The sequence below is a fragment of the Erythrolamprus reginae genome, chromosome Z, assembly GCF_031021105.1.
Source record: "Erythrolamprus reginae isolate rEryReg1 chromosome Z, rEryReg1.hap1, whole genome shotgun sequence".
NCBI lineage: Eukaryota > Metazoa > Chordata > Lepidosauria > Squamata > Dipsadidae > Erythrolamprus > Erythrolamprus reginae.
In genome coordinates, this window is record NC_091963.1 from 97,672,124 (window position 1) to 97,685,247 (window position 13,124).

At 36.3% G+C, this 13,124-nt stretch overlaps 1 protein-coding gene across 7 annotated transcripts in view; it reads left to right on the plus strand.

The window, feature by feature from the left end:
- ANKRD17 (ankyrin repeat domain 17) overlaps positions 1–13,124 on the plus strand; it is a 133,808-nt gene that overhangs the window by 80,195 nt on the left and 40,489 nt on the right. For all 7 annotated transcript variants that reach the window (XM_070726723.1, XM_070726724.1, XM_070726721.1 and 4 more), the window contains 4 exons: positions 308–419; positions 2,767–2,912; positions 4,515–4,657; positions 6,552–6,765. In XM_070726723.1, the coding sequence (XP_070582824.1) occupies positions 308–419; positions 2,767–2,912; positions 4,515–4,657; positions 6,552–6,765 (615 nt within the window). The remainder of the gene's footprint in view (positions 1–307; positions 420–2,766; positions 2,913–4,514; positions 4,658–6,551; positions 6,766–13,124) is intronic.

Below are 13,124 nucleotides of genomic sequence, written 5' to 3' on the forward strand. Positions count from 1 at the left end.
GTATACAATTTAAGTTTTTTAAATACTTATATGAAATGCAAGTATCTTCTCTTTTCTTTTCACAAAATTAAACCCAAGAGAAATTTATATTTTACTGCTGTTAATAATGTCCAGACATAATTAAATGTCTAGAGATAAGTGTGTGATAGGACCTTAAGTACCCATGATTTCTTTTGCTATGTTGAACATGGGAATTATTTTTTATGAAACATAATCTGGAATTAAGCTGTGACTTCATTTGTTGTTGTTGTTCTTTATTAAATGCTAGAACAAATACAAGCATTTTTATGACTGTTTTATTTTAAAGACGGAAAGTAACCATGACACAGCACTGACTCTTGCTTGTGCTGGCGGACATGAAGAACTAGTACAAACTCTTTTAGAAAGGGGAGCTAATATTGAACACAGGGACAAAAAAGGTGAGTGTCTGCTAATAACATATTAATCAACTTGTAGATTCCGTATACATGTATGGTTGTGTATTCCAACAGAAGTAAATTCAGGAGAGACTCTAGCATTGGAGTACAGTAAAACAACCTGAAGTAAGATACAACTCTGTATTCTGCAACATTTTTATTCAAATGTAAAGTTAATTTTGTATCATATTATAAGTTTTGGTCCTCTTGGTAAAGTCACTTTTTTCCCACAGTAGAGAAGGACATTCTTCACTTGAATTGCTTCTCATATTTGCTCTGGTAATTTGCCCAATGTATTGATGTGAGAAAGCATTGTAGTTCCAATTTTAGCCTCACTCTGTCTAGATCTAGGATCACAACATCGCATCTTATTTAGGCTACAGTGGTAGATTTGTAAAGAAAAGCCCAGCTTTAGACCTGGAATAATTTATATGCGGTTTTTTCCTCGCCGATTGCTTCAGATCGCTTGGCGCAAGCCTCCAACAGTTTAAAACTCAGCCGCCGATCTTTATCAGCTGGACAGCATTTAAAATGCTGACTCAAACTAGATTCAATCTAAATTCCAGATGTTATGCCGTAGTCAGGCAAAGCAGTGCCTACCAGCTTTCTCCTGCTGCTCCACTGGAACCGGAATAGACATAAAAAGATTGATAATACTAAATACCCCCATTTTCCCTCTCTTTCTCTTCATATCTTAGATTTTATTTTAATGTGATGTAGTCACAAAAAGATTGATAATATTAAATACCCTCATTTTCTCTCTCTTCATAGCTTAGATTCTGTTTTTTTGATCACCCTCATTGACTTTCTCTGGACCTGTTCCATTTGTTTGAAACGAAAGATTGGTTTCTTGATCTGAATACAGTATTTAAAATATCTCTGTCCTAAGCAGAATAGAAAAAGCTTATAATATACTGTGAACTGGAAATTATGCTGCTCATGCATGTAGAATTGCATTTGTTTTTTACAAAGTCAGCTATTACCCAGTTCTTTTTCACAAGTATTGTTGTCAAATCATGCATCTGTTTAATTTCTCTTTTCTAAATAAAGGCTTGCCTTTCTCTCTTAAACTTCATTTTGTTACCTTTCAGTGTCATTATCTAGCAGACAAGATCATTTTGAATTTTATTCAGATTTCTAGGGTATTAGCTACCCATCTAATTTTGGTGAGCACACCCGATAGTTACTTATTCAAACTATTTCATCTTTGCAAGTGTTTTTTAATATCATTTCCTGATTCTTGCCCTTGATTCCAGGGTATTGACATCTTTATGAAGAAATTATTTCAACTATTTCAGATTCTTACATGATTTTTTTTCTCATTCATAAATGATTTGGAAGGCCTTTGGTTCAGGAAATCAGAGGAAAAAATGCAGCCTGCAAAAGTGTTGATTATGTTATATATTTTGATTTATCTTTTGGCTTTTATCAATCAGGTCTGAATAAATATTCTTGAGCAAACATATTACCCAATTAGTCTTCTGGTCTCTTTCCTTTTTTTTTTTTTTTTGTCAATAATTTATCATCATTATTTTTACACCTTGAGTAGAATCAAGATTTATTTATGTTTGTTTTGTGCAAGATTTTGGAAGAAAGGTACTATAAGTGGAATATTGAATATGCAAGAGCTTCTTGATTAGAGCTGAAGTATCCTAAAATTCAGAGCATCTTTATGTTTCCTTTTTGCATGGTCTCTTCTTTATAACCAAGGGGCCTGAAGGAGTGCCTCACTTAGTGACTTCTTGTTGTAGTGGAGTCATGGCTCCTTCCATTAAGAGCACCGCTATTTCTTTGGCAATCACTACTATTGAACCTTTGGAGAACATTTACATTTCACCTGTATAATCTCACTTCTCTGCATTATTATTGAGTGGATATGTAATTAGCCAAAATGTCTTTGGTAAGTAGTCTTATCAGTAGGTGGTGCATTGTCCTAAGAGGCTTGGAGCAAACATTTTCTCCCTTAAGGCTATAACAATAGTGCACGACAGCAAGAATCCCTTTTAACACTATGAAAAAAATGATATTCTGGTACTTAACTGTGAAAGGTCATTTTTAATAGTGGATAGAAGAAATCCAGCTCTCCCTCAAATGAGTTGGCTTGCAGACAGGGAATTGGATATCAATAGGAATTAGCTGTTACATGTTTTTCTCCTATTTTTGAAGTCTATAAATGAAGGGAGAGTGTGCCTTCATCCCATAGATATATTGGGCAAAGCAATTCAGAAAACAGTAACCATCATCCACTTTGGAAAATAAATGTTATGGTGAGTATTTATTATACCAATTTAAACAGTGATACAGATTTTAAAATGAAACATTTAAAGTGGTATCTACTCTTTTTTTTCAGGGTTTACTCCTCTTATTTTGGCTGCTACTGCAGGTCATGTTGGTGTTGTAGAGATTTTGTTAGATAATGGTGCAGATATTGAAGCCCAGTCTGAAAGGACCAAAGACACACCATTATCTTTAGCTTGTTCTGGAGGAAGACAAGAGGTAAATTATTAAAAATTGTTGTATGTTTTTTCGTAAAGGTCAAGTTATTGTTCAGATCCCCAAACCTAACTATATTCTCCAGAAGCTGTTTTAGCAAAAAACAAGGAATATTTTATAAATATTGATATTAGTAATGTTTATACTTGAGAAGCAATAGAACATTTCCTTTGAAATGTTTGGATATTTATTTATTTACTTACTTATCTTTTTACTTATTAATTTATTTGTAAAATTTATTGACTGCCCATCTTACCACAGGGTAACTCTGGGTAGCTCATATTTTCTAATAATTGTTGTTGGAGGGGTTTTTCTTTTTTGCAGTATTTAATATAATAACTTGCATGTACTTTTATTTCATATATGGTGCTAACTCATAATTTGTTCAAACAAGGTTCAGATCCTTTTCTAATAATCCTGGTTTGTATCGTAACCACAGGTTTTAGTCCAAGTTTGCTTACAAAGTACTTTGATTAGCTTCAGAATCAGTGTTCTTGAGTTAGCCAGAGGAGTAGTAGAGAAATCTAAGCTCATGTATGTCAATAGTGAATGTAGTATATACACACCATATTATTTATTTTATAATGACCTTGAACTTGTAACATTTAATCAATATGTTATTTTTATTTACCTTGGTTAAACACTGAAGAGTATAATGAGACACATGTTAAACAAGGCCAGTACTTACCTACTGTGATATTCTATCCCATACCTAACTCGAAAACTTTTAGGCTAGAGCACTTATCTTTATTCTTGAGAGGCTTCCATTATTCAAAGACGTTTCTCAGGAATAGAGGTATAAAACCATTATCAGAAGCCTTTTTGAATCTAGTCTTATTTTAGTAATTGCTTTCCAAAATCTGATCTAATAAACTGGACTCTGATAATTTAGAGTCCACTTTATTAAATCTAATTTATTTACTCCAATTTTCAGCAGTAGCTTGAAATAGTGTGGCTACAATTCAGAGGCGTTGTTCCCATATAAGGGATTCGGTAGATACATGAACTTTCACCTCCCAGATATTTCAGCAATGATCACACATCTGCAATAAGGTTGTGGTTTGTTTATTTTTCAGATTTGTACCCTCAGTGCTTAATAACCTTGAACAACAATAAAGCTACACAAAAATGAATAAAACTGTCAATAAATATCAATAAACTAATCATATAATTAAAAAGTAGTAAGGAAGATATTTATTCATATGTGATAGATGATAAACTTGCATGTTTATTTCTGATTGTTGCAGGAATGAAATTCCATTCAGGGAGGAAAATAGGACTTCTACTTCATTATTAAATCTCTCCTATATTCTGGTCATCCTCCCTCCCTCTCAATGAAACTTGAGAGGGAGGGAGGACCTAATTTATATCTTGCTTGAAATGTCTGTCACATTGCTGCATTATTAAACTATAGTGAATAGTTGTGTGTATCACATTTGTTATAAGATTGATATGCTAAATTACACAAATGTAAATGTTTTGATTGATATTGTGTATGAAAAATAGTTCAGTGTTGCTAATCAGGAAGAAATTTTGATATACATTCCATGTCTAGAATTGGAGCAGTAATCATTTCTTAAAGTAACTTTTTATATGATGCTTCAGGTGGTGGAGCTTCTGTTAGCACGAAGTGCAAACAAAGAACACAGAAATGTTTCCGATTATACACCTTTAAGTTTAGCTGCTTCTGGTGGGTATGTGAACATCATCAAAATACTATTGAACGCTGGTGCAGAGATCAATTCAAGGCAAGTTCTCTTTTTAACTTGTTACTTCATATTTGATTAATCTCTAGGAAAATCATTTTTTCATTGTAGAAGCTGGCAGTGTGGTGAAGGGGATCCACTAAAATGTAATTTAAAGTTTCGGGCTTCAGCTATGGAGATTCATTTGGAGTCTCCACTCGCCTCCTGAAGCTCACAAACCGAGTTTAGGCTATTCACTTTGTTTGATTGTTTGTTTTGTTTGTTTTAATTTAATTTATATGTTGCCCAACTCCCGAAGGACTCTGGGCGGCTTACAGCAAAAAAGACATCTAAAAAAGCAATTTAAAAAACAGTTTTAAACCCCTTAATTCAATCACATATACCTTTGGGGGCCGGATCTAAAAGATATATCATTTGATCAATGGCCCCAAGCCTGCTGGCAGAGCCAGGTTTTTAAGGCTTTCTGGAAGGCCAGTAGGGTGGGGGCAGTACAAATCTCTGGAGATAGCTCGTTCTAGAGAGTTGGTGCCGCCACAGAGAAGGCTCTCCCCCACAGCCTCCACCAACCAACACTGCTTAGCCAGAGACCCAGAGAAAGCCAACCTGTGGGTCCTTATTGACTGCTGGGAGCTGTGTGGCAGATGGCAGTCCCAAAGATAATCTGGCCCTAAGCCATGTAGGGCTTTATAGGTGATAATCAACACCTTGAATTACGTCCGGAGACTGATTGGAAACCAGCGCAGCTCATGGAGTGTTGGTTTGATGTGGTGTACACAGAAATGTACACTTGCACTGCTGCATTCTGGACTAATTGTAGTCTCCGAACACTTTTCAAGGGTAGCCCCATGTTGAGTGCATCTCAATAGTCTAACTTCCTTTTCTTAGCATGTTTCAGGGCTTCCTGAACATGCTGTCTAGAGGATGTGTTCTTTTCAGCAATGGGCTTGAGGAAAGGCCTTTTCTGGAAAAAATGGAGCCCTGGAAAGATGCACTCTCCCTCTAGGGGCTCTGTTTTCTTTGGCAAAGGACTCCTCAAGCCCTATGGGGTTCTTTGAAGCAGCATTCTTTAGGCAGATGAACACTTTTTGGGGTCATGATCTATTGCAGCGTCAGGCACCTATCCACTTTTGCAGAGAAAGGGTTCCTGAAATCTAGCAAGATTAGGGCAACCAGAAGCTTTCATTCTGAACGAAAACTGTTTGTATGCCAACAGGAGGCTTGAAGCAATATGATTTTGTTGCTCCAAACTTTCCTTCGGTGTACAAACACTTTTCCATGCCAACCTAGCAGTCTTTCAAAGAGACTCACTGAGGCTGCCCACTGCTCCAGGTAGGTAGACTCTGTGAGTCAGAGAAGCTGAGCAGAGAGTGTTCGTCCTGCTCTCACTCTGCTCCCGCTACTCATCAGGAGCAGGCAAAGAAGCAGAGACTCTGGAGAGGAGATAGATCTTCACAAGGCAAATGACCCAGCACAGCAAGATGGGAAGAATTATGGTGACCCCGGAGGAGGAGAATAAAATTACTCAGTGGGTCAGGGGAGGCCTGGGGTGATCTGAAGAAGGTTGCCTGTTCCATCACTAAGCCTCCCTGTGGCCTTCCCCACCCTGAGATATTCCATGTGCACTTAACAAGCTACGTATTTGATTAGCAAGTACATGAAGGAATGATCACATTCAACTTAATGCAATTCTCTCCTATGAATCCTCGGGTTATGAATGGAATGGGCAGTCTCCATTGCAGTTGTAACTCTAAGACTATCCGTAGCCACTTGGCCTTTACTGAAAGCTTTGCATTGAAGGAGGTTCTATGCATATATCTTCATTATAGAAATAGATCAATATTGTAGAAAAGTCGTCATATTACAATACTAATTTATATTATACTAATTTATATATGTGTGTGTGTTTGTGTGTGTGTGTGTAATCATTTATTTTTAGAACTGGAAGCAAACTGGGCATCTCTCCATTAATGTTGGCAGCCATGAATGGCCATACTGCAGCTGTGAAGTTGCTCTTAGACATGGGTTCTGATATTAATGCACAGATTGAGACCAATAGAAATACTGCCTTGACACTAGCCTGTTTCCAAGGAAGAACGGAAGTGGTTAGTCTTCTCCTTGATAGAAAAGCTAATGTTGAGCATAGAGCTAAGGTAAGAAATAACTTTGAATTTTTGGTTTGGTTTTGCTAGCTTGCACATTTAGGTGGTCCTCGACTTATGACCATTTGAAATTAAAACAGCAGCCCAAAAAAGTGATTTACAAGAATTCTCACAACATCTCCATGGTCACATGATCAAAATTCAGGTGTTTGACAATCAGCATGCATTTACAATAATACAGCATTCTGGGATCACATGATTGCTATTTGTGACCTTGGGGGGGGGGGCGCTTCTGACAAGCAAACTCAATGGAGGAAGCCAGATTCATTTAATGACCATGTGATTTGCTTAACAACCACAGTAATTTGGTTATAAACTGCAGCAGAACAAACTTGCAAAATTGGGCATAAATCATTTAACAGTCACATTGCTTAATGATAAGACTTCCCATATTGTCATAATTGGAGGACAATATATATCTAAAATATACAAACTTGTTTTGCTTTTCTACCGATTTTAGCTATCCCTAAATATATAGCAGAAACTGATTCCTTATTCATAATTTCTGTACCACATGCATAGATTTTATGGCTATGCAAAAGATTATTCAAAATGCTAAATAAACAATTAGCATTCTATTATCCCAAAGGACAGACTTGTCTATTTTAACAGTAGCATTTTTAGTATTCTTTTCTTTTTTCCTTTCTTTTTCTTTCTTATTGTTCTCTCTCTCTCTCTCTCTTTTTCTCTTATACTCACACACATAATGTACTTGCCATACAACAGAAATAACCAATAATACTAAAAGTGTGCAACCAGTAGAAGGGGGTAATATGAGGTAATTAACATATGTTGTTACTGACAGAAATGATTAGTAGAGTGATAGCAAGAAGAAGAAATCTCTTTAATTGTCTCTTTAATTGGCATGTCCCCAAAGTGCCCTTCTAGGGAAGGAGTTGAAACAGTTTGGGTCCAGGATGTGAGGAATATGCATTCTGACCCACACAATACATAAAGTCTCCTACGGAAGGCAAACTGGGGTGTTTTTTTTCTGCAGTCTTAACTATCCGTTGCAGTCTTATTTGTCTTGTTTGGTTGCTGTACCAAACCAGACAGTTATAGAAGTACAAATGACAGGCTTTGGCTATATCACCAGCTCTTAGGACAGTTTGAACTTCCTGAGTTGATATTGGAAGAACATTCTTTGTTGAGCCTTTTTAACAATGGTTCTAATGTAAAGTGTCCTTTTCAAGTCCTAGATTTCAAAGTTTTACTACCTTCTTTAAAGATTATTCAGAAGGCTCCCTTTTGAAATGTTTTAAATACATTTTCCCTTCCTGGTAGACAGACTGATATTTATTTAATGTAGTAGTTTTTATAGCATCATGAAAGCAATGCTGTTTGTTTTGTTTTTTGGGGGCTGTTTTGTTGGTACCATCTTTCAGTACTGCATATTTTTATAAAAGATAGAACTTAGCCATCTGTATGTATGGTTTACTGAATAACAACAACAACAACAACAACAAAAGGTTTATTCATAGTAATGTGCAAAGTGGTCTTTGAATGGAATAGCTGGATTCATATGGTCTGTTCTCAAATTGAAACACACATTTCAGATCATTTGCTTTATCCATGGAGTGAGATGTAGATCATTTATTTCAAATTTATATTAAAACCTAGTTTTTCCTGGGAAAAAAAGTGACTGGGCAGCTTAAAAAAGGAGAGGACACACTGCGCACTATGTTATTTATTATCAAAATAAGGAGCAGTTGCATAGATTAATGCACTGGTGATGATAGCGGCTGAAGGGAGGGCGTGAAGAGAAGATGCAGAAGTTAATGGAATTGTTGGGCCAGAACAGGTTGTCCTCAACTTACAACCCTCAATTCATTTAGTGATTGTTTGAAGTTACAACGGCACTGAGATAAGTGATTTATGACCGCTTTTGACCTTTTTCACACTTAGACCTCTGCAGCATCCCTATGGTCACATGATCAAAATTCAGCCACTTGACAACTGACTCATATTTATGATGGTTGCAGGGTTCTGGGATCATACGATCCCCTTGTTTGACCTTCTGACAAACAAATCACTTAACAATTGTGTTCCTTATTTAACCACTGTGGGAAGAAAGTTTGTAAAATGGGGCAAAATTCACTTAACAATTGTCTCACTTAGCAACAGAAATTTGGGGCTCAATTGTGGTCATAAATCAGGAACTCCCTGTAGAATATACTATTGTGTGACATTGTAATGACAGGGAAGGGAAAGAGGTGCTAGGAAGGTCACATGCTTCAACCTTTCCTTAAATGCCCCATAAAATTACTCTGAGATCCTCTGACTCTAAAGCTCTGAACAGCAAACAATTCCCAGGCTTACATTTTGCTAAACCAAGGAAAAATTAACAAAATTTCCAGAATCTGATGTTTGCTCTGGATTTAAAACAATACAGTACATGCTTTTTTTTTCATTTCATGCATACTTATATTTACTTGCTGCTTCATAAAGCAAAGCATTCTGAATCATGGAGACTAGTTCATTAGTATTTGAGCTTGTACCTTTGGATTTGTGTGAGGCCTTATGTGCTCCTTCCATAATTGATATTTCTTTCTGCATACCATTTATCACAATTAAACAAAGCAGAGACCTCTGTGGGAATTAGTAGCAAAGAGGAAGACAATAACAAAAGCAACAATTTGCTGAAATCCTTCAGTTCCGCTGATACCCTGGAAAGGCTACAACCTAGTCTCAACATTTCCTGTTAGTTCCACTTAACTGATTGAATGCCAGACGTGACACTGTTGAGTGGATTATATTTAACAAGTAAAAGAAAAAAGAGTCCCTGCGGATTTTACTCCGCTAGTTGTTGCTGACTGTAGGGGGCACTGCTCACCTGTGTTTCAAGGCCATTGAGCCAGTGCTGTCTGAAGACATTTCTGCAGTCATGTGGCCAGCATGACATCATGGAGCGCTGTTACCGTCTCACCGATGTGGTACCTATTTATCTACTTGCATTTGTACGCTTTTGGACTGCTAGGTTGGCAGGAACAGGGCGAGGACAGAGCTCATTCTGTCGCATGGAGCTCGGGCCTCAATATTTAACAAGCAAAGAAGTGGATTTGTGAGAGGAAAAATACCTCTCTCTTCACCTAGAAGAGAGGTGTAGTTTACTCTGTAGTTTACAGTTTTGTCCAAATTTGTCAAGAAACAAAAAAACCCATGTCCTTTCAAATGGGTTGAACGCTCTCAGAGGAGAAAATTAGGGTGTGTCTTCCCAAATGTTGTCTTTTTTTCTGTCACCAATTATCTACAGCTATGCAGTCTCTTCAGTTTGAAGTGCCTTCCTGCACTCCCTGTAATAAATACCTGGGATTACGTCATCCTTCACCTTGGTTCCCTCACCTGCTCCTTCTTGTCCTTTTCCTAGCTTACTTTAAGCCATTATCTGTGGAGGACATTGAAGCTCTTCAAAGCCAAACTTTATCTCTGTTCCTGAGCCGATATGGTGCAAGATCTTCTCATACCCCATATAGAGTGGCAATTGGAGCATCTAGAGCCCTCCTGCCTTCTGAGTCTGAGCCTGCCAGTAAAGCCAACCTGGCTGGAAGGTAAAAGCTGCACTTCATTGGGGTTTTAATGCCTCACTTATGCTGCTCAGAGCCTCTTCTGTGGCCTTCATTAAGATGTTCAGCAAACTGCTTGAGAGTGATAAATTGGACAAAGATACTAGAAATGTATTGAAGAAAATTTTTCCATGGCCAAACTGACATCGGATTCTTTACTGGATTGCTGTTTGACACTGGATTCCTTAACAACCAAATTAATGGATTGCATATGATCATCAAAAGAAGCCTCGGGCTGTGAAAGAAGGATAGAGATATAATTCGGTACCACAGTCTTTGAAACAGACTTTCTCCCCCTTTTTCCTTCCCCCCCCCTTTTTGACAATGCAGTAGAAGCAATGAAGGAAACAAAAATTCTCTCCAACTCTCCAGAATGAGAAGAGAAGAAATCTTCCAAACAGTCCAAGGCTTTTCATTCCTCTTATTTTCTCAAACAGTCTTCAAAGATTCAGTCTTAGATAAGCAACAAGTTAAAATTCCAAACTGATTTAGCACTCTAGTAAGCAACCTTAGTTCTGCGTGGTTCTCTTCAGAAAATTACAGGTAGCATATACTGTAATGTGAATCTACAGCACCAAAATGTTTAGTCAGTCTTAGAAACAATCAACAAGAATTATACAATAGAAATCAAGCTGATAAAGTTTTTTCCCCAGCTCTTACTCACAAGGCTACATCCCTATTGGAAGATACTATCATCATACAGACAGATGATCAGGCGGATTACTTGGTGGTCATTGTAGCACCAAAAAAGGGAGAGATCAGGACAACAATGGATCAAACTTGTCAATTCTGTTTATAAATTATTTGTAAATTCCAGATAAAAAGATTGTCAGCCCTGACATGTCTCAACAAGGAGATGTTATTGAATATAATAACTTCAATTCACCACAGTCTTTCTCCTGAATGGAAATGTCATAGTTTTTTTTCCTGTTTCTGCTATGTGAAGGAATGACGTATACACTGCCTTGAGCTTTTGAAGAAAAGTGATATAAATTCCTAATGGATAAATACTAGTTTAGATTTTTCCCTTTAGGTTTATATCCTCTTTCGTCTGGTGATCAGACTATTATATTAGCTTTATGTGCAACCAGAGCTTTTCTGTAGTTCTTGCCTAGACATTTGTCTCTTGTATGGATATTCTCCAGTGGGCAAGGTTTCATTTCAGTCATTTTTGTTTAGTGTCAAGTTACCAAGAACCAAGCAAATTCTCTTGAATTAGATGCCTGCCATAATGGGTCAAACATTTCTTGTTTATATATTTTCCATCAAATTAAAAGCCATGAATATAAATCTTTTGACACTCTGGGAAATCATGCTACTCTCAGCCTACTTTTAAATAGAAAGTTCATTTAATCCAAGTTTTTTCTTAGCAGAGATAGTATGGTAATAAGATATACTGTATATCAACTGAAAAACGGTTTACAAATCTAAACTTTTTCAATACATTTCTTTCCTCTTCTCTTGGGTAATATTGTGGCTGCTGTTCAGTCAAATCAGCACATCTAAAAATATTATCTGTACACAGATTAATCCAAATCAATGCCTTGGCTTATCAAAACTATTTTAAAAACCCAGGACTTAAATTTGGAGCTCCCATTCTGGTCATCTTCTTTTCTCCAGAGAATAGAATTTTTTCAAAAAGCTTTCTGGAAAATAATTATTATTATCTCTGATTTGAGATTTATTTCAAGAGCTTATTTCTTCATTGGTAGATGAATCTTTATAGCAAACTTACATTTTAAGATGCTGAAGCTCACTGTTAGGAGTTATTTGAATCCTATGGTCAATTCTCAAAGGAGAGAAGACATGCCTAAAATCCAGGTACTCTTTGAACATCATAACATTCCTGAAAAGATCCTTTATGTGGTACAGCTATATAAAGATACCACTTGTGTCTACCATGCTGGAGTTTTATAAGACGGTCTCTCTCTTGATTTTGAGCTCCACCACAGATTTGTCTCAATAATGATATTGTGTTTGATTTTGCTTCATTTGTCCAGAGTGTTTTTTTCAGACACCTAAAAAGTTCATAAACTTTCTTGGCGATCAGTCTAGCAGTAATTAATTGCATTCTGTTAGGATGGTTAACTACCTAGTCTTTTTGAATCTTTAAAATTATCTTCTTTGAAGATAATCGTCTTCAAGATCGTTTTACTTACTATAAAGACTTGAGTACTTTAAGATTATATTCCTCAAAGATTTTTATCCTTTAGACATTGTTATTAATTCATCAGTTGGAATATTGAAAAGCAGAACCTTTTCAGCTAAGCAAGTTGATTGCTTTGGTTGGTATAGTAAAGTTATCTTCTACTAGGATCTTCTTTGATTAATAATTACTTTCAGTCATCTAAAAAAAGAATTGTGATTTAGTGATCATGAATATACAGATAAAATCCAGATATATGTTTTCTTTTCTTTGTGCTCTGGTGAAGAGCAACTTTTAATAGGCTGAATGAGGGTTAACAAATAGAATGAGCAATTGGGTTATGCTCCCTCTGAAGAATAAGTCTTAGAAATCTTTGTTGATTCTCACATGACTTTTCTTAAAACTCTTATTTCATATGCTAGTTGTAATTCATTCTTTGTATACAACTAGGTATTTTGATTAAAATATTTTGCAGCTTTTAAGACCTTTTATATGAGGATGTCTCTGAAAACTTGAGAAAAAGTAGATCTGGTTCAAATTGTAGCAGGTGACTCAATCAATGCAGTAATATAATTTTTAAAGACAAGAAATTGTTTGGGTTCAATTTTTCCTATATATATTTGTCTCCCCTTTCTCCCTCT